The following is a 26,158-nucleotide window of genomic DNA, read 5'->3' as shown; positions in this document are numbered from 1 at the left end:
ATTTAAACAATGGCATCTCAGAAATTCTCAAAATCCACCAACATTGTTCTGCGGAAGAAATCTCTCCCACCTTTCGGTCAAAAAGAGTGGAAATCTGAGATAATTGGTCCTTATTGCCAAAGGTATGATTCTCTAATTTTGTGTATTCTTCTTTCAGCTGGATTCACCATGCGATATGTTGATTGGCACAAATCCAACCTTGGATTCGGTTGAGATCCAGTTTTCAGAAGAAAAAAAGTGCTCTTATTATATATTCTTACCCCAAGCTAAACACTTGGTAGTCCGGACCCAATTATCTTATAAGCGTGATATATCAATTTACTAGCTACAGTCATCGATTTTCAGGTTAAAATTATCGTGTATATGTGTCACAGTCTCACAGATGCTTTGGTTGTGAAACATATGTCCAATACCCAAATGAACTATGTAATATATTTTTTACTGCATGTTAAATGAACCATGTAGTCTTTTATTTATGGGTGTGTCTAGGGCACATATAGATGTGCTCTAGTTGTTGCACATCTAAATGAGTGAATCAAGCATAAAAAAAAAAGAGAAAAAATATTTACATGAATCTCAATGTAAGATCAATGACATATGACTTAGATGTGCAATACTTATGGCACATCTAAATGTGCTTTAGCAAAACTGTTTATTGATAAGTATTATACCACTCAACTTTCGTAAACCTCAACCTGATTTGCGTTGTACATAACAAGATTCTACTATGCGGAAAACAATGTTCGTGTGTGTTGGATGATTTCTCGAGTGTATTTCATCAAGGAAGCGGACAATTGCGCATTAATGCTACGTGTCGACAGATTGCTACCCGTTAGCTGGGTTATCAAGATACGCCTGTTCGATTGCTATATAGCGAGTACCACGTGCCGGTTGACCGACCCAAATTTGAGCCTGACGACACAAAGCCGCCCGATTTCAACGATAACAAGTGTTGGATTTGGCGTCCCTGTTTGGCCACCTCCCCTCGCACAGGATTGACTCTGCCTCCGCCTCCGCCTCCCCATGCATCCTCCCACCTCCCTTCGCCTCTGCCTCCGCCTGCATTTCTTTTTCAGAGTGGATCAATGTTCCAGGCACACCTGGGTGCTTGCATGGACACAACTTGTTTTTTCTCTAGTGAGAGCAATATGAGCGCCCCATCAACATCTGCGGGATTATAAACGGAGAAGATTGTTTCTTAAGAGGACTGGATTGCTTTTCAATTCTTTTAGAGATTGTTAATATAGGTATTTTTTTTTTGAGAAAAGAGATTGTTAATGTAGATGGAGTACAAATGCTAGAAACCCCAAAGCCTGAGAACGCTCGCTGTAAGCCTTAAAAGGTCGGTGCATGTGGGCTGGGTGTACATTGCTGGGTCAAATTAATGATCCAGAGCCGATCGAGTAACCAGATGAACCCATCTGCTCCCCGATCACGCCGCCATGCCCGCGAGGCGTTGGTCTGATCTGCCGCCGGATCTGGCCCGTGAGATCTCTGGCCGCCTGCACGACGCCACCGACCTCGTTCGCTTCCACGCCGTTTGCAGGCCATGGCGCGGCTCATGGTCCCCGGCGGCGGCGGCGGCGGTGACGGCGACGACGACGACTCGATTCCTGCCGTGGCTCCTTGCGGCGGTGAAACAAGACTCGACCCGCTTCGAGATGAGATGCGTACTCTCCAACTCCAACTACCGCTCGCAGCCGCTGCTGTCCGAGCCCTCGGGAAATTGGTTGACCAGCCCCAACGGCACCGCCCTCCTCTGCCTCACCATCCAACACCTCTGTCCTAGTCTCCATGACCTTCTCACCGGAGCGATCACACATCTGCCTCTACTCCCTCACGACCTTCGCCAGTGGGAGAAGATCAAACCCCGCGGCGTCATCTACGGCGACGGCACAACCCTTCTCTACAGCGTCTCCTACTCGGTTGGCCCGAGGACCACGGCAAGGTTCAGAGCGGCTCTACTTCGACCCGGCGACGCAGAGTGGACAATCATCAAAAGGGCCCTCGAGCGAATCACTTGGTCACCCCAACATGGTATGTGCGTCGCTTATCACGGCGGCAAGATCCTGCTCATCATGAAGGCTGGTATATGGCGCCTCATCACCCCAGAAACCGATGACGTGCTTGTCAGGAGTCAGGGGATGCCGGTGGTGCAGGTCTGCTTCGGCGAATCCACCAGCAACTACGTCCTTGAGTCCAGGGGCGAGATCCTATGGGTGTCGATTCAGACCCGAGAAAATAATTCGTATCAGCCCACATCCCACGCTTGTCCTCTTGACGTCATGGTGTCAGTGCAGGCACTGGAGGAACCGCTATTGTCATCATCGCTGGTATCCGAGGAGAAGATGAGATGGGTGAGAAGGGACAGCTGTAGTCTGGGCGATCGCGTGTTGTTCCTGGGTTTGCGCCATAGCTTTGCGGTGGACGCGGGGTGGGTCCCCAACGCCCATGGCGGGTGCGCCTACTTTGTCTACCACAATAATAGGGACTCTACATATGGAAATCGTGGCGTGCTCAAGTGCAACCTCATCGACGGTAAGACCGAGCTTGTACAGCGGCTGCCTCGATGTTGGGACGACAAGATGTGCACATGGTTCAACCCTGAGTCCCTCATTACTCCTCCTCAGGTACCTTACTACCTATACACTACTTAAAACAACTCAAATTTCTCTAAGTTGGATATCTCTCTTAATTAAATGTCCTACTATTATTCATCTATTGCCACATCAAGCTAATACACCGCGAAAAGAGTTTACCCCAGATCACTGCGTAAGCTAACTCAAATTTGTGTTTTGATAAGACAAATAATTCTGTTGACCTTATCATCACACATCAAGCGAATAAAACCGTACAGGTGCTAATATATGTTGATTTTGCTCTGCTAGGAAATCAGCAAGAGGTCACAGGAGCAGCAGCAACAGATAGGCCGAACAATTTCTGGTCCTCCGACACACACACTTCGCATCGAGAGACATCGTGTGCCAAGTTATAGGTTGGTGGTGTGCAGTCTGCCTCTCACCGTGAAGAGCACTCAGCTACGAATTTTCTTCAGCGAGCATGGCGAAGTGTCTAGTGCCGAGGTGATCTGCTATAAGAAGACCGGAGTGTCACAGGGTATTGGCCACGTGACCATACAGATGACACATGCCCATGAGGAAGATGCTCGTGCTGCTCTTACTGGACTGGTTTTGGATGGATGTCGTCTCGAGGTTAGATTGGTAAAGGAAGGGCAGCCACGGCGGCATCATCGCAGACATGTCTAAAAACCTAGATTTTCACTTTGTGTGTTACAAAAGTCAATATGGATTGTGCATGCTGTATCTGTTTCTGCTCCTAGACCGCCTTGCCCTACAGTTCCAGCTTTTTTTTTTGGGTGGAGTGGTAGATCAAGTTAGCCAGGTAGTACTTCTTTTATACATATCACAAATAAATAATGTTTTTTTACACCACTTATTAAGTCAAATATTTAAAACTTTGACTAGGAATATCATTCTGATTATTTATTTAGATAGATTGGAAAACTGAAAACAGTATGTATATGGTCTTGCAAAATGTATGTCTAGAATACTATAATTTTCTCGATTTCCTACATATGCTAGTACGAATTAGTGGTCAATGGTACATCTTGAAGAATATCAATTGTGTGGCAATAGCGTGCACGAGTTTCTTTTTGATGATTGCCGGCTCAAAGTTAGTTTGGTCAAGAAGAATATCAATTGTGTGGCACACTGGATCACCACTTATGCAATGTTCACTCCAGAGGGTTGGTTAGAGCTCCCAGAGTTGATTGAGGTGCACGCAAAGGACGGATTTCAGCCAGTCTGCCTCTTGGCTCGCCAGAGAAGGAGGAGGAGGAGCAGCAGGAGGCGGTCATCTAGCAGGAGGCAAAGTCCACCATGGCACTGCCTGCACGGACATCGTCTACATCTCCGACAATGAGTGGAAGTAGGCTAGGTTTATCTATATACTACGTCGCTTTTGGGTTGCATGTGTAGTATGGATTTCAGATGCTCGTTTGCACCAGACACAAAATAAGGGGCGACCAGGCCCTTTCTGCCGATGCATCCGTACACATATGATGGGCTGAATTTGCTACTATATCCGGCTGTAGCTGCTCTAGCATGACGGTCTAACATGGCCAGGCGTGTGTGCAGACGACACTAGTATGGAGTCGTACGTATTGATTTACAACAATACAATCAATGGCAGCCAGCTCATATTTTTCGATAAAGAGCATTTCATTGAATTGAAATATCGAGGTGATACAACCGTTTCATAAAAAGCCCAGCCTCTGCATAAGTAGATGCACATAGCCAACACGTCCAGTCCTACTTAAAAGCAAACATAATAGGCTGACACAGCCAGCACATTAAAAAAGAAAGCAAAGCCAGCCTACGATGTGGCTAATCCTAACCAAAGGTCACACCGCCATCCATGGGGTAGAAAACCTTTCTGGCCGAACGCTCCAGCTGAGTAGACGCCATCATAAAAAGGTCACTGTCCTCCGGCCTCTGCAGGATAGACCACGTACGGAGCCATCGCGAACATATACAAATAACCTGCATAGGAGATGGAATGCATTTATGGTTAAAAACTATATCATTCCTGGTGAGCAACAGCGCCCAACATAAGGCAGCTGCCCCCACAAGGATGTGAGCAGAAAATTATTTATCTATTCCCCACAACCAATTGTCAAACATATTCCGTGCACTACGTGGGGGGTAAAGATTCGACGCTATCTGAACAATGGCCCAAACCGACCGTGCAAACTTGCACTCAAAAAATAAGTGTTTAATGGACTCATCATGATGGCAGAAAACACATTTTTTGCAACCTTGCCAGTTGCGTCTTGCCAAGTTATCCCTAGTTAAGATCACCCCTTTGTTAAGAAACCACAGGAATATCTTCACTTTTAGAGGGATTTTTAGCTTCCACAATTTCCTGTTATCAATCGGGACCTCGTTATGGACCAATGCATCATATATGGATTTTACTTAAAAACTTTATTACGAATTATTATAAAGATTTTTTTGGACCTTCAGCTCATACAACTCTTCTGATGGATGAGTCTTTTACTCAAGATATCCATCAAGTTTTTGCTAAGGAAAACGAATTCCTAACCTGTCCATTCTCGGAGGAGGAAATTCGCGCGGTAGTGTTTCAGATGGAACACAATAAATCGCCGGGGCCGGGCGGTTTTCCGGCGGAGTTCTATCAATGCTTTTGGGAACAGATTAAGTTGGACTTGGTTCAGTTGTTTAATCAACTGCATGCGCACCAACTTGACATCTTCCGCTTAAACTTTGGGAAAATCATTCTTCTACCTAAGACTAAATATGCCAGTCGGATTCAACAATATAGACCGATTTGCCTTCTTAATGTAAGCTTCAAAATCTTTACAAAGGTAGCCACTAACCGGCTGAATGGGGTGGCTTACCATGTGGTCAAACCTACCCAAACAGCGTTTATGCAAGGACGTAATATATTGGATGGTGTTGTTGTTCTGCATGAAACGGTACATGGGCTTCACCACAAAAAGCTAGACAGAGTAATTTTTAAAATCGACTTCGAAAAAGTTTATGATAAAGTAAAATGGCCTTTTCTATTGCAAACATTACGCATGAAAGGGTTTTCTATTACATGGTGTCGATGGATAGAGAGTTTTGTGTCTGGAGGTGGTGTGGCCATCAAGGTAAATGACGATGTGGGCACTTACTTTCAGACTAGGAAGGGGCTTCGCCAAGGTGACCCCGCTTCCCCAATTTTGTTTAATATCGTGGCTGATATGTTAGCTACCCTTATTAAGAGGGATAAGCTTGGCGTGGCGGCGAGGTTCCGTTACGAATGAGTTTTGTTGAGTGTGTGGTGATCATTCGGTTGCATTTTTTTTGCGGGTAGTTGCATTGGTGCCACACGAACTGGTTTTTGGCCTTGGCGCTCTTGTGTCTGGTTCATACGATGTCCCATGGGATTGCATCTATGTTTTTACCTACCCCCAATCTCTAGTGTCTTTTTTTTTCTTTTTTTCGTTTTCACTCGGTTTTCCTTAAGGAACCAGGGAATGTTAGGTTTTTGGGTCTGGTTTCCTTATAAACTGGATCATTTCTCTTCTTCTTAATAAAATGCAAGAACGCCCTGCCCGTCAGGTGTCCTAAAAAAATGTTGAGTACTGATACGGTTTTTTCTTGTGTAAAGCTCCTAGAATACCATTTTGTCATCTAAATTAAGTATTATTTTTGGTAATTGTTTTTCAACTTTATTGTTTGGAGGGGTACAGTACACCCAGGATTATAAAACGCAGTCTTTGTCCTGGCTGACATGAACACTGAATAACACAATGTTTTGGTAGTTGGATTTATATGTTATTTTTTTGTTTGAAGTATTTCTTTTAATTCTTTGTGATAAGAGATATGTACGTTTGCAAAGACTAGTAAAATAGATATATTCTCAAACATCAAATATGGAGAGAAAAAACGTATTTCTGATCCTAGCGATATGAGGCAATATAATGTGACAATACAGCCGCTCTCGTTCCTTGTTTCACCTCTTTCTGTTTGGTCACAAAAAAATCAGTCTTCTACGGCTAGGAAGATCGAGCTTCTTATATCCGAGCTGATGCCGTCGTCGTATCCGGTATCGCTTCTCCTTCACCAAACTAACCTTTAGGCGGCACCCATCAAAAAGTAGACCATCAAGAGCAGCGAGAGCATCGTCTTGATGGCAATGCCCTGTCACTATGGTGACGAGGCCCATACATTGCGACCTCTTGGTATCTCTACTTCTAATGGGACAGATGGTAGTCTTGCTTTCAGGTTTTTTTTCGTCCCATCTCTCATGGTTTTTTTTGGTACCTCCTCCCACCTTCGCTCGTTTTTTTCATAGATTTTTTTCATCCTCTCCCCCCACTTCATCGGTTTATTTTCGCGTCACCCTCTCACACAATGAAAGAAATCTGAACAGATTAAAACTTCCATACTGGCGCAAGTTATTTAGTAATGTAGAATCAATCACGAACAATCTCTAAAGATCAAATCTAAATTAATTAACCTTACCTTAAATCACTCAATCACATTAATTAGAAAACAAATAATTGATCTTCAGAAAAATCGCCCAATCACATTAACCTTACCTTAACTCACGGATGGTAATCAATCTCCAAACAAAGGAAACAATACATCGAGGGAGCAGTAAATAAACTCTCTTTCTTATGACATGTATATGATCTTCCCTTCCCTCTCCGTTGTCGAGCGTTCTTGATTCTCGAGGCCGATGCTTGGGCTGCGTCACTGGGTCGCGGCGGTTGTTGGAAATATGCCCTAGAGGCAATAATAAAATGATTATTATATTTCCTTGTTCATGATAATTGTCTATTATTCATGCTTTAATTGTATTATCCGGAAATCGTAATACATGTGTGAATACATAGACCACAATGTGTCCCTAGTGAGCCTCTAGCTGACTAGCTCGTTGATCAATAGATAGTCATGGTTTCCTAGCTATGGACATGGAGATGTCATTGATAACGGGATCACATCATTAGGAGAATGATGTGATGGACAAGACCCAATCCTAAACATAGCACAAGATCGTATAGTTCGTTTGCTAGAGTTTTTCCAATGTCAAGTATCTTTTCCTTAGACCATGAGATCGTGTAACTCCCGGATACCGTAGGAGTGCTCTGGGTGTACCAAACGTCACAACGTAACTGGGTGACTATAAAGGTATACTACGGGTATCTCCGAAAGTGTCTGTTGGGTTGACACGGATCAAGACTGGGATTTGTCACTCCATATGACGGAGAGGTATCTCTGGGCCCACTCGGTAATGCATCATCATAATGAGCTCAAAGTGACCAAGTGTCTGGTCACGGGATCATGCATTACGGTACGAGTAAAGTGACTTGCCGGTAACGAGATTGAACGAGGTATTGGGATACCGACGATCGAATCTCGGGCAAGTAACGTACCGATTGACAAAGGGAATTGTATACGGGGTTGCTTGAATCCTCGACATCGTGGTTCATCCGATGAGATCATCGAGGAGCATGTGGGAGCCAACATGGGTATCCAGATCCCGCTGTTGGTTATTGACCGGAGAGCCGTCTCGGTCATGTCTACATGTCTCTCGAACCCGTAGGGTCTACACACTTAAGGTTCGGTGACGCTAGGGTTGTAGAGATATGAATATGCAGTAACCCGAAAGTTGTTCGGAGTCCCGGATGAGATCCTGGACGTCACGAGGAGTTCCGGAATGGTCTGGAGGTGAAGAATTATATATAGGAAGTGCAGTTTCGGCCATCGGGAGAGTTTCAGGGGTCACCGGTATTGTACCGGGACCACCGGAAGGGTCCCGGGGGTCCACCGGGTGGGGCCACCCATCCTGGAGGGCCCCATGGGCTAAAGTGGGAGGGGAACCAGCCCATAGTGGGCTGGTGCGCCCCTCTAGGCCCACCCCATGTGCCTAGGGTTGGGAACCCTAGGGTGGGGGGGGCGCCCCACCTGGCTTGGGGGGCACTCCACCCCTTGGCCGTCGCCCCCCTAGGAGATCCCGTCTCCTAGGGCTGGCGCCCCCCCTAGGGGGCCTATATAAAGGGGGGGGAGGGAGGGGGCAGAACACCCTTGAGTCTTGGTGCCTTCCTCTCCCCTGCTACACCTCTCCCTCTCGAAGTATAACGGCAAAGCCCTGCTGCGGTGACGCCCTGCATCCACCACCACGCCGTCGTGCTGCTGGATCTTCATCAACCTCTCATTTGCCCTTGCTGGATCAAGAAGGAGGAGACGTCACGCTGACCGTACGTGTGTTGAACATGGAGGTGCCATCCGTTCGGCGCTAGGATCTCCGGTGATTTGGATCACGCCGAGTACGACTTCCTCATCCCCGTTCTTTGAACGCTTCCGCGCGTGATCTACAAAGGTATGTAGATGCAATCCGATCACTCGTTGCTAGATAAACTCATAGATGGATCTTGGTGAAACCGTAGGAAATTTTTTGTTTTCGGCAACGTCCCCCAACAATGGAATCATGAGCTAGGTCTATGCGTTGTTCTCCTTGCACGAGTAGAACACAATTTGTTGTGGGCGTAGATGTTGTCAACTTTCTTGCCGCTACTAGTCTTATCTTGCTTCAGCGGTATTGTGGGATGAAGCGGCCCGGACCGACCTTACACGTACGCTTACGTGAGACTGGTTCCACCGACTGACATGCACTAGTTGCATAAGGTGGCTAGCGGGTGTCTGTCTCTCCCACTTTAGTTGGAGCGAATTCGATGAAAAGGGTCCTTGTGAAGGGTAAATAGAAGTTGACAAATCACGTTGTGGCTTTTACGTAGGTAAGAAAACGTTCTTGCTAGAACCCTTTTGCAGCCACGTAAAACTTGCAACAACAATTAGAGGACGTCTAACTTGTTTTTGCAGCAAGTGCTTTGTGATGTGATATGGCCAAAGTTGTGATGAATGATGAATGATATATATATATATATATATATGTGATGTATGAGATCATGTTCTTGTAATAGGAATCATGACTTGCATGTCGATGAGTATGACAACCGGCAGGAGCCATAGGAGTTGTCTTTATTTTTGTATGACCTGCGTGTCATTGAGAAACGCCATGTAAATTACTTTACTTTATTGCTAAACATGTTAGCCATAGTAGTAGAAGTAATAGTTGGCGAGCAACTTCATGGAGACACGATGATGGAGATCATGATGATGGAGATCATGGTGTCATGCCGGTGACAAGATGATCATGGAGCCCCAAGATGAAGATCAAATGAGCTATGTGATATTGGCCATATCATGTCACTATCATTATTTGATTGCATGTGATGTTTATCATGTTTTTGCATCTTGTTTACTTAGAACGGCGGTAGTAAATAAGATGATCCCTCATAATAATTTGAAGAAAGTGTTCCCCGTAACTGTGCACCGTTGCGACAGTTCGTTGTTTCGGAGCACCACGTGATGATCGGGTGTGATAGATTCCAACGTTCACATACAACGGGTGTAAGACAGATTTACACATGCAAACACTTAGGTTGACTTGACGAGCCTAGCATGTACAGACATGGCCTCGGAACACAGAAGACCGAAAGGTCGAGCATGAGTCGTATAGAAGACATGATCAACATGAAGATGTTCACCGATGTTGACTAGTCCGTCTCACGTGATGATCGGACACGGCCTAGTTAACTCGGATCATGTTATACTTAGATGACTGGAGGGATGTCTATCTAAGTGGGAGTTCATTATATAATTTGATTAGATGAACTTAATTATCATGAACTTAGTCTAAAATCTTTACAATATGTCTTGTAGATCAAATGGCCAACGTTGTCCTCAACTTCAACGCGTTCCTAGAGAAAACCAAGCTGAAAGACGATGGCAGCAACTATACGGACTGGGTCCGGAACCTGAGGATCATCCTCATAGCTGCCAAGAAAGAATATGTCCTACAAGCACCGCTAGATGACGCACCCGTCCCACAGAACCAAGACGTTATGAACGCTTGGCAGACGCACCCGTCCCACAGAACCAAGACGTTATGAACGCTAGGTGACGCACCCGTCCCACAGAACCAAGACGTTATGAACGCTTGGCAGACACGTGCTGATGATTAATCCCTCGTTCAGTGCGGCATGCTTTACAGCTTAGAACCGGGGCTCCAAAAGCGTTTTGAGTGACACAGAGCATATGAGATGTTCGAAGAGCTGAAAATGGTTTTCCAAGCTCATGCCCGGGTCGAGAGATATGAAGTCTCCGACAAGTTCTTCAGCTGTAAGATGGAGGAAAATAGTTCTGTCAGTGAGCACATACTCACTATGTCTGGATTACATAACCGCTTAACTCAGCTGGGAGTTAATCTCCCGGATGACGCGATCATTGACAGAATCCTTCAGTCGCTTCCACCGAGCTACAAGAGCTTTGTGATGAACTTCAATATGCAGGGGATGGAAAAGACCATTCCTGAAGTATTTGCAATGCTAAAATCAGCAGAGGTAGAAGTCAAAAAGGACCATCAAGTGTTGATGGTGAATAAAACCACTAAGTTCAAGAAAGGCAGGGGTAAGAAGAACTTCAAGAAAGACGGCAAGGGAGTTGCCGCGCCCGGTAAGCAAGCGGCCGGGAAGAAGCCAAAGAATGGACCCAAGCCCGAGACTGAGTGTTTTTATTGTAAGGGAAGTGGTCACTGGAAGCGGAACTACCCCAAATACTTAGCGGACAAGAAGGCCGGCAAAACAAAAGGTATATGTGATATACATGTAATTGATGTGTACCTTACCAGTACTCGTAGTAGCTCCTGGGTATTTGATACCGGTGCAGTTGCTCACATTTGTAACTCAAAGCAGGAGCTGCGGAATAAACGGAGACTGGCGAAGGACGAGGTGACGATGCGCGTCGGGAATGGTTCCAAGCTCGATGTGATCGCCGTCGGCACGCTACCTCTACATTTACCTACGGGATTAGTTTTGAACCTCAATAATTGTTATTTAGTGCCAAGTTTGAGCATGAACATTGTATCAGGATCTCGTTTAATACGAGATGGCTACTCATTTAAATCCGAGAATAATGGTTGTTCTATTTATATGAGAGATATGTTTTATGGTCATGCTCCTATGGTGAATGGTTTATTCATAATGAATCTCGAGCGTAATGCTACACATATTCATAGTGTGAATACCAAAAGATGTAAGGTTGATAATGATAGTCCCACATACTTGTGGCACTGCCGCCTTGGTCACATAGGTGTCAAACGCATGAAGAAGCTCCATGCAGATGGACTTTTAGAGTCTCTTGATTACGAATCATTTGACACGTGCGAACCATGCCTCATGGGTAAGATGACCAAGACTCCGTTCTCAGGAACAATGGAGCGAGCAACCAACCTATTGGAAATCATACATACTGATGTGTGCGGTCCAATGAGTGTTGAGGCTCGTGGTGGCTATCGTTATGTTCTCACCCTCACTGATGACTTGAGTAGATATGGGTATATCTACTTAATGAAACACAAGTCTGAAACCTTTGAAAAGATCAAGGAATTTCAGAGTGAGGTTGAGAATCAACGTGACAGAAAAATCAAGTTTTGCAATCAGATCGTGGAGGAGAATACTTGAGTCATGAATTTGGCACACACTTAAGAAAATGTGGAATAGTTTCACAACTCACGCCGCCTAGAACACCTCAGCGTAATGGTGTGTCCGAACGTCGTAATCGCACTCTATTGGATATGGTGCGATCTATGATGTCTCTTACCGATTTACCGCTGTCATTTTGGGGCTATGCTTTAGAGACTGCCGCATTCACTTTAAATAGGGCTCCGTTGAAATCCGTTGAGACGACACCGTATGAATTATGGTTTGGGAAGAAGCCTAAGCTGTCGTTTCTAAAAGTTTGGGGATGCGATGCTTATGTCAAGAAACTTCAACCTGAAAAGCTCGAACCCAAGTCGGAAAAATGCGTCTTCATAGGATACCCTAAAGAAACTATTGGGTATACCTTCTACCTTAGATCCGAAGGCAAGATCTTTGTTGCCAAGAATGGATCCTTTCTAGAGAAGGAGTTTCTCTCGAAAGAAGTAAGTGGGAGAAAAGTGGAACTTGATGAAGTATTACCTCTTGAACCGGAAAGTAGCGCAACACAGGAAAATGTTCCTGTAGTGCCTACACCAATTAGAGAGGAAGTTAATGATGATGATCAAGATACTTCTGATCAAGCTCCTACTAAACTTCGAAGGTCCACAAGGGCACGTTCTGCACCAGAGTGGTACGGCAACCCTGTCTTGGAAATCATGTTGTTAGACAACGGTGAACCTTCGAACTATGAAGAAGCGATGGCGGGCCCGGATTCCGACAAATGGCTGGAAGCCATGAAATCCGAGATAGGATCCATGTATGAAAACGAAGTATGGACTTTGATTGACTTGCCCGATGATCGGCGAGCCATAAAAAATAAATGGATCTTTAAGAAGAAGACAGACGTGGATGGTAATGTGACCATCTATAAAGCTAGGCTTGTCGCTAAGGGTTATCGACAAGTTCAAGGGGTTGACTACGATGAGACATTCTCTCCCGTAGCAAAGCTGAAGTCCGTCCGAATCATGTTAGCAATTGGCGCATACTATGATTATGAGATATGGCAAATGGACGTCAAAACGACATTCCTTAACGGTTATCTTAAGGAAGAACTGTATATGATGCAGCTGGAAGGTTTTGTCGATCCTAAGAATGCTGACAAGGTGTGCAAGCTCCAACGCTCGATTTATGGGCTGGTGCAAGCATCTCGGAGTTGGAACATTCGCTTTGATGAGATGATCAAAGCGTTTGGGTTTATGCAGACTTATGGAGAAGCCTGCGTTTACAAGAAAGTGAGTGGGAGCTCTGTAGCATTTCTCATATTATATGTAGATGACATACTTTTGATGGGAAATGATATAGAGCTTTTGGACAGCATTAAGGCCTACTTGAATAAGAGTTTTTCAATGAAGGACCTTGGAGAAGCTGCTTATATATTAGGCATCAAGATCTATAGAGATAGATCAAGACGCCTCATAGGTCTTTCACAAAGCACATACCTTGATAGGATATTGAAGAAGTTCAATATGGATCAGTCTAAGAAGGGGTTCTTGCCTGTGTTGCAAGGTGTGAAATTGAGCTCAGCTCAATGTCCGACCACGGCAGAAGATATAGAAGAGATGAGTGTCATCCCCTATGCCTCAGCCATAGGTTCTATTATGTATGCCATGCTGTGTACCAGACCTGATGTAAACCTTACCGTAAGTTTGGTAGGAAGGTACCAAAGTAATCCTGGCAAGGAACACTAGACAGCGGTCAAGAATATCCTGAAGTACCTGAAAAGAACTAAGGAAATGTTTCTCATTTATGGAGGTGACGAAGAGCTCGTCGTAAAGGGTTACGTCGACGCTAGCTTCGACACAGATCTGGATGACTCTAAGTCACAAACCGGATACGTGTATATTTTGAATTGTAGGGCCGTAAGCTGGTGCAGTTGCAAGCAAAGCGTTGTGGCGGGATCTACATGTGAAGCGGAGTACATGGTAGCCTCGGAGGCAGCACACTAAGCAGTCTGGGTGAAGGAGTTCATTACCGACCTAGGAGTCATACCCAATGCGTCGGGCCCGATGACTCTCTTCTGTGACAACACTGGAGCTATTGCCCTTGCCAAGGAGCCCAGGTTTCACAGGAAGACCAGGCATATCAAGCGTCGCTTCAACTCCATTCGTGAAAGTGTTCAAAATGGAGACATAGAGATTTGTAAAGTACATACGGACCTGAATGTAGCAGATCCGTTGACTAAACCTCTCCCTAGAGAAAAACATGATCAACGCCAGAATTTCATGGGTGTTCGATACATCACAATGTAACTAGATGATTGACTCTAGTGCAAGTGGGAGACTGTTGGAAATATGCCCTAGAGGCAATAATAAAATTATTATTATATTTCCTTGTTCATGATAATTGTCTATTATTCATGCTTTAATTGTATTATCCGGAAATCGTAATACATGTGTGAATACATAGACCACAATGTGTCCCTAGTGAGTCTCTAGTTGACTAGCTCATTGATCAATAGATGGTCATGGTTTCCTGGCTATGGACATGGAGATGTCATTGATAACGGGATCACATCATTAGGAGAATGATGTGATGGACAAGACCCAATCCTAAACATAGCACAAGATCGTATAGTTCGTTTGCTAGAGTTTTTCCAATGTCAAGTATCTTTTCCTTAGACCATGAGATCGTGTAACTCCCGGATACCGTAGGAGTGCTCTGGGTGTACCAAACGTCACAACGTAACTGGGTGACTATAAAGGTATACTACGGGTATCTCTGAAAGTGTCTGTTGGGTTGACACGGATCAAGACTGGGATTTGTCACTCCATATGACGGAGAGGTATCTCTGGGCCCACTCGGTAATGCATCATCATAATGAGCTCAAAGTGACCAAGTGTCTGGTCACGGGATCATGCATTATGATACGAGTAAAGTGACTTGCCGGTAACGAGATTGAACGAGGTATTGGGATACCGACGATCGAATCTCGGGCAAGTAACGTACCGATTGACAAAGGGAATTGTATACGGGGTTGCTTGAATCCTCGACATCGTGGTTCATCCGATGAGATCATCGAGGATCATGTGGGAGCCAACATGGGTATCCAGATCCCGCTGTTGGTTATTGACCGGAGAGCCGTCTCGGTCATGTCTACATGTCTCCCGAACCCGTAGGGTCTACACACTTAAGGTTCGGTGACGCTAGGGTTGTAGAGATATGAATATGCAGTAACCCGAAAGTTGTTCGGAGTCCCGGATGAGATCCTGGACGTCACGAGGAGTTCCGGAATGGTCCGGAGGTGAAGATATATAGGAAGTGCAGTTTCGGCCATCGGGAGAGTTTCGGGGGTCACCGGTATTGTACCGGGACCACCGGAAGGGTCCCGGGGGTCCACCGGGTGGGGCCACCCATCCCGGAGGGCCCCATGGGCCAAAGTGGGAGGGGAACCAGCCCATAGTGGGCTGGTGCGCCCCTCTAGGCCCACCCCATGCGCCTAGGGTTGGGAACCCTAGGGTGGGGGCGCGCCCCACCTTGCTTGGGGGGCACTCCACCCCTTGGCCGGCGCCCCCCCTAGGAGATCCCATCTCCTAGGGCCGGCGCCCCCCCTAGGGGGCCTATATAAAGGGGGGGGAGGGAGGGGGCAGAACACCCTTGAGTCTTGGCGCCTCCCTCTCCCCCGCTACACCTCTCCCTCTCGCAGTATAACGGCGAAGCCCTGCTGCGGTGACGCCCTCCATCCACCACCACGCCGTCGTGCTGCTGGATCTTCATCAACCTCTCCTTTGCCCTTGCTGGATCAACAAGGAGGAGACGTCACGCTGACCGTACATGTGTTGAACACGGAGGTGCCGTCCGTTCGGCGCTAGGATCTCCGGTGATTTGGATCACGTCGAGTACGACTTCCTCATCCCCGTTCTTTGAACGCTTCCGTGCGTGATCTACAAAGGTATGTACATGCAATCCGATCACTCGTTGCTAGATGAACTCATAGATGGATCTTGGTGAAACCATAGGAAAATTTTTGTTTTCTGCAACGTCCCCCAACAGCGGTGCCGGAGGAAGAGGACGGCGAGGCCGGGTGTCGCGGCACCGCGTTACCCGCGACCGGTGAAGGGGGCGAAGAAGGGTGGCTTCCCTGGCCCTGGCCCTGGCCCTGGGAGTTGGTGCAGTGGAAGCGGCACTTGAAGGACCCGGCGTGGGTGGCCGGCGCGCAGACGCACTTGGAAGCGGGCCCGTGGCCCGCGCCCGACGGTGCCGACGCCGACCCGGGCCACCTCCTCCGCGTATTCTTGGAGCTGTGGCTAGCAGATTTACATGAAATTAATTCCCTCAGTTGTGGTGGCAAATATAATACACATAATCCATAAGATGGATTGTGGTCCCGTACCCAATAAGATGGATATGTGTGTGTTAGAGAGAGAGAGGAAGAGGGGAGAGAGAGTGAGGAAGAGGGAGGGAGAGTGTGTGTGTGTGAGGATTTGCCGGGCCGTCTCCAGAAATTTGGGGGCCCGGGACGAGAATAAAAGTAGGGCCCTGGATTTTTATAAATCATATACCTAAAGAAGTAATGTAAGTAAAGCATACTCTTATTTAATTATGTAACTTAAAATATGTGTTATTTGATATAATATTTAGAGAATATACCAAATGCTAATTGTAAAATAGTAAAGATGGTACTGAAGCAATAGACTGACCTAATAATTTGTACTAAAAGAAGTACAATCTTCGATCATATCTTCATAATTAATCTTCTTCTTTTTGCGATCAGATTCTTTAAGGACATTTATCAAGAGTACCCTTTTTGGATCGAGCATCTGCTTATAGTTTTGTTTTCTTCCTATGCTTTTCAGCACCAGAATCATTCTATGCATGATTCTTTCTGTTTTATAAAACAGACAAAAATAATATGAATCATTTTGAATTCTATGTAATATTTCACCTTGCATAAAACATACTTCACCTTGATGTAACATTGTGAAAAATTGTTTAACAAAAACGAGTCTACACTAGCAAAATAAAATAGGGCTTCTTCTAAAAGGATTTACAACGGCAGGGACGATGAGCCGTAGCGGCTGTAATACCTAATACGGCGCCGTGGAGCGTAGCCGGCCGGCGGCCGCGTACGCACGTATCCTACTCCTGCCGCCCTCGCCTGCCCGCTGCTGTCGCCCAGCCGCCCCTTGTGCTGCTAGAGACCTCTCCTCGATCTAGGGATCGCTAAACCAGGGATAAAACTGGAACATGTGCGTGCGATGCGATCGGGAGTTAGGGCAAACCAATAGGCAGGCTGCGAGGCTGCGTGCGTGCATGTATTTGGTTGTTAGAATGGGCTGCCTGGGTGTTGGTTTACTGGACCCTTTTCTCATATATACACATAATATTTTCTGGAATAGGGCCTCTAAAATTTAGGGGCCCTGTGCGGTCGGCTAATTTGGCCTCCCTTGTCAACGGGCCTGAGGATTTGATGGTAAAAAAGAACGCCAATGTCACTTGATATGTATGAGAATATTAATATTGAACTCTTAAAGTTAATGTGGCCCCGTTGCAACGCACGGGCGTTCTTCTAGTCTTTGTAGTATATCACCTCGGTGCTGGAAACTTTACCATGCTCACTGAAGAAGTGTCCCAGCTGAGTACTATCCATTTGTTACTCAGGCCTAATAAATCTTTTTCGAACCATTCATACCTATTTAACAGTAAATACTCCTTTAATCATCAGGGCCCGAGCACCCCTATCTGCGGGATAGTCATTCGGCGACACTTTATTAGCCTTGACACGATACTAGACCAGCTATCCGCCAAATCCCCAAACAGTCTACCACAAAAGGAGGACACACATCCTTTAGCCACGAAGTAAGCCAGAGTACAGTCCTGGTTTTGACAAATGTCAAACATGACCGGGAATTCATTCTTTGAAGGATGATCCAACATCCAGGGATCATGCCAGAGTCTGGTCAGCCTGCCATCATTGATAATATTTTTTCTACCAAGAAAATACACCTCCTTAACTTTTATAATTGCCTTCCAACAAGGGGCTTCATTGAAACGAGGTTGCACCGTGGCATTGGTTCGGCGCTTAAAATACCTGGCACGAACAGTTTGTTGCTAAGTACACATCCGCATATGGATACCAGCCGTTACTAGTCTCCAATTCCATCACCACTTCACGGGTATTCGGATAAATGTATGCATATGGATGGGTATTCAAATACGTGTACACATCCGCATCATCGGCCACGCTAAGTCTTGCTAAATGGATGTGCTAGGCTGATCAAAACATGCTTTCGTATCACAATAGCCTGCATCAAAACTCATCAAACATGTTGTATGTGTAGTGATGGATCAAAAATCCAAAAAACTCACCAAAAATCAAAAATCCTTACATGAGTAGGTTTAATTAATAAGTCTTGCTAATACTTTGATCCATCACTACACATTCAACATGCACTTGTGTTTTTACTGCTACCACACACACGTAACAGAGATCCAGGTTTCCCTTTCCTACCTTGCGTCCGGTAATTCCACAAAATGAAATTCACTATAACCAGCTCTGTTCTGCTACCCTGAAAAATGGTTGTTGTCGCCTCTGCCATTGTCGCCGCCCCTCCTTACCAAACCTAACGTCTAGAGTGCACCCATCCAAAACCAAGCCACTGAGATCATCTAGAGCATCATCGGGATGGGCATGGGAAGTACACATGGCAACTTGGCCGATACCCTGGGAGCGCTTGGTCTTCTTGTAACGGATCACCTCAACGTTGGACACTTCACCGTGGTTGTTGAAGAAGAGTTGCACCTAAGAGCTATTCACAGTGAGAGGTAGGTTGCGTACGAACGAACCGCGTACGGACAACTTAAAACAAGGCTCATAATATATCTCGATGTTAATGATGCGTGTTGGACTCGTAATCTGCTGCTTTTGCTGCTTTTTATCATGACACTCGAGAGACCTCTTAGTAATTTCCTGATAGAGTAAGATCAATGTTAATCAATCGTCACAAAAACATTGAATTGACTTTATTAGATTTATTTGATGCCATGATGAAACTAACAAAACTATTATGTTCAAAATAAATCTGGGATGTTTTGCAAGTGTTTGCCTAAATCTCAGCCATGGCAGGCTGCGGGACGAGCCAAGTGCACTTGTCTTCACACCATCCTCGAGGCAACCTCTAAATGAGCTTGACCTTGTTTTTGATGTTGATGTATCTGAACATGCCATACTCTCGATTGGCATGGCATAACCATTACATTGAAAGGCCTTACCGTAGGTAGACAAAGTAGGTGCAACCTCCATGACCACCGAGCATGGAGGAGTCCATCGCAGGGAGGCGGCCAAGCTACGACTATCCTTTTTCGTCCACCATGTCTTTTCCGGTGTTGCTGACGCCTCCCATCTAGCGTGTATACCTCCATGAAGACCGAGACATTTTTTGGAAATTGGTGGAACAATTTTTAAATTCGCAAACATTTTTTTATTTAACTAACATTTTTTGAAATGCATGATCATTTTCCGAATCAGCGAGTATTTTATGAATCAATAAACTATTTTGTAAGTCCAGAGCATTTTTTGAATTTTAATGATATTTTCAGTTCATGAATTTTTTTTTGAATTGGCAAAATTTTGTTAAATTGCATTAAATTTTTTTAATACATGAACTTTTTAAAAACATCATGATTATTTTTTAATTTCCTAAATATTTGTTTTCAAAATTGCGAACATTTTTTGAATATGTGAACATTGTCTGAATGGACAAACATTTATGAATTAATAAACATTTTGTTTCAAAATTCTCATTTTAAACATTTTTGGAACTTTTTCGAAGTCTCAATTTATTTAAAGTAGAAAAAACAAAAAAGGAAAATGAAAAATAGAAGACAAAATATAAAAAGGCTGCGCGGACATGGGCCGGCCCGAGCAAGCACGCTGTGTCGACTGTATGGGCCAGGCTAGCGGGGATTCCCCTATGTGAAACGTCTTTTTTTTATCACATAGGTGGCACCGATGCTTCTTTCAGTTTACCCCTAGTTTTCTAGGGTTCCACCAATCCTCTGGCGTTCGCAGCCGGAGTCCACGTGATATCTCCCCGGATCGCTGGTCTCTCTGGCCTCCGGTGAGAACTACCCTTTGCTGCCGCGTACGCTTGCGTGCATGGCGAAACCAATAGGTCAGGCGAAAGGAGGAGCGAAGGAAGCGATGGCGGAGGAAGCGGCAATGGCAGCGGCGGCCCGGCCGATTGGATCTGGTCTGTCGAAGGAAGAAGAGGAGGGGGAAACGGAGAGGAATAGGGGCCAGAACCAAAGCTCGCAGGATGTACGAAACCAATTTGAGGAGTATGAGGAGGAGTATGATTACTTAGGCCCTGAACCAGATCTGGAAGATCAATTTGCGGGGATGAAACTGCATGGTAGAGAGGAGGAAGAGCTGGATTTCTCGGATGAAGTGGAAGACTTGATAAAGGACGTGCGCTGGCTGGCCCTTTTTCGTTTTCATACCATGAAACCTTTTAGTCATGCGGCACTTCTGTCACAGATGCGTAATGCTTGGTCGGCAACGCAGGGGGTTACCTTCAACATCAAAGGTCCTAATCTGTTTCTGGTTCAATGTCATTGCTTGGGTGACTGGAGGAAGATTATGGATGGAGGGCCATGGTTGTTTAGAAGGGCACCGGTGGTGATTCAAGAGTATGATGGTTTTTCAGAGGTGAAGGGATATAAACTAAATAAAATTCCGGTCTGGGCTAGAGTAAAGGGCTTGCCTGATGGGCTCACTAGAAGGAGAGAGCTTGCGGAGAAGGTGGCAGCCAAGGTTGGTGATCCACCCTTCACGGCGATCATGAATGAGGGAAGAATCAACCCAGCGAGGACCCTGCGGGTCAGGGTTTATGTTGATGTCAATACACCACTTGTCCGTTTTGTCCCAATAACACTAAAGGGATATAAGAGATATAGTGTTTATTATGAGAAGCTTCCAGACTTTTGTTTTGCATGTGGAAATATGGGGCACCTAGCGGATGAGTGTGGCGATGGGGTGCATGACCCAAACACTTTTGAGTGGGGTGAGTGGTTGCTATGGGAGCCAGAGGTGCCATCAGCTCAGGGGTTAGGGGGTCGAGGTAGAGGAGATGGAGGAGGGAGAGGTGGAGGGAGAGATGCAGGCAGAAGCGATAGAGGAGGTAGGGGGGCAGAGGCCCGATGGGAGGAAGAGGGAGAGGAGGTCCAGAAGGGTGGGGTTTCACTGGTGAAGCACAGCGGATGGAGGTAGACGGTGTGGATGGTGGGTATGGTGGAGGAGATGACAAGGGAGCTCGAAAGAGATTGGTTGCAGCAGACGGTTCAGTTAACATCAGGGGTCAGCAGCTCAATAACTTAGCTAGAAGAGTGGTTGGTACTGTTCTGATGATAGAAGGAGCGACATCATCAGCAAGTGCAAGTGCTGTGATCTCCACCCTGGAGAAGATCCCAATTGTTAAGAGGAGGCGTCAGGAAGGAGAGGAGGGAAACGTGGTTGTTAACATAGAAGAGGCGGCCTCCGTTGAGGAGGACCGCCGGGCCTGATGAGAACCTTGTGCTGGAACTATCGTGTGATTGGCGATCCTGCGACAGTACGCGAGCTCCGCGACCTAGTGGAGGCTAGTGCGTCGTCGGTACTTTGCATTGTGGAGACCCAAATAGCGAAGAACCGAGTGGAGGGTTTGGCGGTTTCTTTAGGTTTTCAAGGTAGTTTTGCATTAGCTAGCAGCGGAAGAAGTGGTGGGCTTTGTATTTTCTAGAAAGCAGATGTTCAGTTAACAATAAAGAATTTTTCACAGTATCATATAGACTCCTGGATCTCTCAACCAGGTGTTGATCAGTGGCGCCTTACATGTTTCTATGGTGAGGCCAACAGGAGCCTGAGATATAAAACGTGGGAAACGATGAAAAGGCTACGAGGAGAGAGCACACTGCCATGGGTTTGTGTTGGTGATTTCAATGAAATTCTCTGTCAAGAGGAGCAGATGGGACCAAACACTCGCGATAGCTCTCAAATCGCGGGGTTTAGGGAAGCAGTGGATGTGTGTGGCCTGGCAGATTTAGGGTATAAGGACCTTGATTGGACCTTTGAAAAAAGAGTTACGGGTGGACAGTTTTGCAGGGTCAGGCTGGACAGGGTTTTGGCTTCGCCTTCTTGGTCGAGCCTCTTTCCTTTTGCTAGTGTGGAGCACATGACAGCGGCAAAAAGTGACCACAGTCCCATTCTGTTGATGAGTGAGCTCGAGAGTGTTAATCCTAGATGGGAGAAAAGGATGCCGTTCCGATACGAGTGTGCTTGGGAGACACACGACAGCTTTAAGGACGCAGTTGCAGATGCGTGGAACGGAGAGGGACCGGCTGGGTCCGTGTCTGACCTGGCTAACAAGCTCAACACAGTTGCAGTTTCGTTATCGCGTTGGGGCAGACATACCTTTGGTTCTGTGCGCGAAGAACTACGTTCACTCCGAAGGCAACTAGCCTTTTTGCGTGCAGATCCGTTACGTACGGGGCCGAGCCAAGAAGAGAAGAAAGTAGAACATCTCATGGTCGAGCTAGCGTACAGAGAGGAGATCATGGCAAGACAGCGCTGTCGCATCACTTGGTTGTCTGAGGGGGACAGCAATACGAAGTTTTTTCAAAAGAAAGCAAGTGCCCGCCGTTCGAAAAACTTGATCACTCAGTTGTCTCGAAGCAATGGTTCTGTGTGCACGGAACGACATGAGTTAGAGGGTATGGCTATGGAGTTTTATGCTAATCTATACACGTCTGAGGGCACCATTGGCATGGAGGAAGTTCTGTCCCATATCCCTATGTGTGTGGATGGTAACATGAATGCACGTCTCAACGCCACTTATAGCAAAGAAGAAGTTAAGGACGCACTGTTTCAAATGTTCCCTATGAAGGCCCCTGGACCGGACGGTTTCCCGGCTCATTTTTTTCAGAAGCATTGGGATTTATGTGGTGATGAAGTCAAGAGGATGATAATTCGAGTGCTTGAAGGAGTGGATTCACCGGAGGAGATAAACAACACGTTCATTCTTTTGATTCCCAAGATAGCTAGTCCAAAAGTTGTAGGACAATTTCGACCCATAAGTCTTTGCAACGTAATCTACAAGATTGCCTCAAAGGTCTTAGCAAACAGGCTGAAAACTATTCTCCCCGAGGTCCTCTCTGAAGAGCAATCAGCTTTTGTCCCCGGACGTCTCATTACAGATAATTTCATCACAGCTTATGAGTGTTTGCATTATATGAAAACCAGGAGGGTGAAGGGTAACAGATTTTGCGCGTTAAAATTGGATATGATGAAGGCCTATGACCGCCTGGAGTGGTCTTATCTGAAAGCAGTTATGCTCAAGATGGGCTTTAGCCCAAGATTCACAGATACCGATATGAGGTGTGTATCATCGGTTTCGTTCTCGGTCTTGTTCAATGGTGGAATTTTGGATGCTTTCAAACCCTCCCGTGGCCTGCGACAGGGGGACCCTATATCGCCATATCTGTTCTTGCTCGCAGCGGAGGGTCTATCGTGTCTGCTATAGGCAGGAGGAGCGGTGAGGGGGATTTCTGTTGCTCCGGGGGCCCCTCTAGTAAACCACCTACTTTTCGCCGATGATAGCCTCCTCTTTTTTGAGGCTACTGATGTTAGTGCTACTCGAGTGAAGGAGATCCTTACCACATACTGTAATGCTTCGGGCCAGAGGATAAATGTGGACAAATCCTCCATTTTCTTTAGCAAGGGTGTCCCTGAACCCAGAAGGGGCACAATCAAAAATACTCTCGAGGTTCAAAATGAGTCCTTGTCAGAAAAATATCTTGGTTTGCCTTCGGATGTGGGGAGAGCAAAAGAGGGGTCTTTCAAATATCTAAAGGACAGAATTTGGAAGCGTGTTCAAGGGTGGATGGAGAAGTGTCTGTCAGCTGGAGGTAAAGAAGTTTTAATTAAATCAGTGGTCCAATCCATCCCTACGTATTTGATGGCCTGCTTTAAGTTACCCCGTGGGCTTTGTGAGCATATAAACAGAATTATCCGGAAAATTTGGTGGTGGTGGGGGGGGGGGGGTAAAAATTGCCAAAGGAAACCAGCCTGGGTATCATGGGCAACAATGTCTAAACCAAAGTTTATGGGCGGTTTGGGTTTTAGGGATGTGGAGCTTTTCAACTTGGCACTTCTTGCTCGCCAAGTTTGGAGGTTGCTACAAGAGCCAGATACTCTTAGTGCGCGTGTGCTAAAAGCCCGCTACTACCCAAATACCAGTATACTAGACGCGACTTTGGGATCATCTCCCTCCCAAGTTTGGCGATCTTTACTGGAAGGCAGAGATGTGTTGTCTTTGGGACTGATCAAAAGGATTGGCACAGGGTCTAGCACCCGCATCTGGGAAGAAATTTGGATGCCGAGGGACTATAAGCTTCGCCCTATAAGCGCTCGATCAGCTAACCCTCCGGTTCTGGTCTCTGACCTCATCAATCCAGCTACACGCACTTGGGACAAGCAAATGCTAGAGGATCAATTTGCAGCGAATGTAGAGGTAATCCTCAACATACCAATCAGCTCTAGGATGCAGGAAGACTTCTGGGCTTGGCACTATGACAGATGCGGTGTGTTTTCTGTCCGATCAGTGTATAGGATGATCTGTGCAGTTAAAACTCAGAGGGAAGATTGGCTCGAGCATCCGCCAGGCCATTCTAACATCACAGCGGACAAGCATTCATGGTCACAGTTGTGGAAGGTGAAGGTCCCGTCAAAAATACGCATTTTCGTTTGGAGACTTGCCCACGCTTCGCTCCCTACAGGCCTAGTTCGACACAAGCGCAACATGGCAGATAACCCGGCGTGCTCCATATGTGGTGCGGTTGAGGATACGTGGCGACATTCACTGCTGAGCTGCCGCATGGCTAGGTGTATTTGGGCATTGGGAGACGAGTCTTTGCTGGAGCATGTGCTATCGAACCAGAATGAAGATGCTAAGTTATGGCTGTTTTGGCTTTTTGAATCAACAACCCAAGACAATCTTTCTCGAGTTTTGGTGACCATGTGGGCTATCTGGTGGGCGCGACGTAAAGCGATACATGATGAGGAGTTTCAGAGCCCGTTGTCAACCATGTGTTTCATCAAAAGGTATTTGGAGGAGCTGGATATTGCTTCTAATTGCATGCCAACTAATCACTTTGGACGGGCTATTCGACCCAGGGCAAATACATGGCTGCCACCACCAGAGTTTGCTGCAAAATTCAACTGCGATGGCTTCTGTCTACCCTAGGGGAGAAAGGTGCAGCGGCAGTGGTCTGCAGGGACAAGGACGGGAATTATCTCGGGTCATCGGCATTAGTTTTTGAAGGCTTGTCTGATACATCTAGCCTGGAGGCAAAAGCATGCTGTGAAGCACTGGCCCTTGTGCAAGATCTTCATTTACAAGACTTGGTGATTGCCTCAGATTGCCTAGAAGTTATTTCAAACATAAAGAGAGGAGGGTCTCCGGGGTATGCTCATATTCTTAGGGAGATTCAGTTTAGTAAAAACTTATTTTCTTCTGTTGAGTTCCGTTTTGAGCATAGGGAAAATAATTTTGAGACCCATTTGCTAGCTAAAGGAGCTGTGTCTCTGGCGGTGGGTCGCCATGTGTGGCTAGGGGTTCGTCCGGATATTGCTTGTATTCCGTTTGTTTTGAACTCTGAATAAAAGCCCCTAGTTTACCCTCAAAAAAAGGTGGCATCGATGGCTAATATTTTGCAATTTTGGGGACAATTTCGGTGACATACTGTCAAAAGCAATAGCCCCTTTATTATTATTAGGTAATAGATATAAATATGCATTATTAGGTCCTTACACATTCAAGATTTTTCAAGATTAGTTTGCAATTCATCTCATACATTCAGAATATGGCATGTTTGAATACACCTTTGCACCATACAAAAAAAATCCTCTGCTATTCCTTAGAGTTCACCGTCTCACTTTGATTTACGTACCAGCCAAATTTTCATCAAATTCATAATAATTCCAGCGGCAACACGCGTGGTGTGCTTCTAGTTTCTAATCCCGGCCTCCTTCCCAAAATAAGTATCTCA

The 26,158-nt window shown here is 45.9% G+C and overlaps 2 protein-coding genes across 2 annotated transcripts; one reads left to right on the top strand and one right to left on the bottom strand.

The window, feature by feature from the left end:
- The first annotated feature begins 1,430 nt into the window (after positions 1-1,430).
- LOC147982454 (uncharacterized) lies at positions 1,431-3,309 on the top strand. Its single transcript, XM_087545691.1, has 2 exons — positions 1,431-2,630; positions 2,889-3,309. Exons 1-2 carry the CDS (start codon positions 1,443-1,445, stop codon positions 3,264-3,266), a joined length of 1,566 nt encoding a protein of 521 aa, XP_087401817.1. The 5' UTR covers positions 1,431-1,442; the 3' UTR covers positions 3,267-3,309.
- A 12,755-nt stretch (positions 3,310-16,064) lies between these two features.
- On the bottom strand, positions 16,065-19,401 carry LOC147982453 (uncharacterized). Its single transcript, XM_087516304.1, has 2 exons — positions 19,346-19,401; positions 16,065-16,380 (listed from the first exon to the last, which is right to left on the bottom strand). The coding sequence occupies exons 1-2, from the start codon at positions 19,399-19,401 to the stop codon at positions 16,065-16,067; spliced, it is 372 nt and encodes a 123-aa protein (XP_087372430.1).
- Between the last annotated feature and the right edge of the window lie 6,757 nt (positions 19,402-26,158).

Source organism: Triticum urartu, chromosome 3A, assembly GCF_056163025.1.
Source record: "Triticum urartu cultivar PI428250 chromosome 3A, HENAU_Tu73, whole genome shotgun sequence".
In the NCBI taxonomy this organism is placed as follows: domain Eukaryota; kingdom Viridiplantae; phylum Streptophyta; class Magnoliopsida; order Poales; family Poaceae; genus Triticum; species Triticum urartu.
Note: the sequence above shows the minus strand (reverse complement) of the source record. Positions and strands in the feature narration are given on the sequence as shown.

Excerpts from the sequence above, each read along its gene's own strand:
- LOC147982454 (XM_087545691.1), top strand. The coding sequence starts at position 1,443 with ATGCCCGCGAGGCGTTGGTCTGATCTGCCGCCGGATCTGGCCCGTGAG. Across the intron at positions 2,631-2,888 it reads CCCTCATTACTCCTCCTCAG|GAAATCAGCAAGAGGTCACA; the intron begins GTACCTTACTAC and ends TTGCTCTGCTAG.
- LOC147982453 (XM_087516304.1), bottom strand. The coding sequence starts at position 19,401 with ATGGACTCCTCCATGCTCGGTGGTCATGGAGGTTGCACCTACTTTGTC. Across the intron at positions 16,381-19,345 it reads ACCTACTTTGTCTACCTACG|CCACAGCTCCAAGAATACGC; the intron begins GTAAGGCCTTTC and ends TAAATCTGCTAG.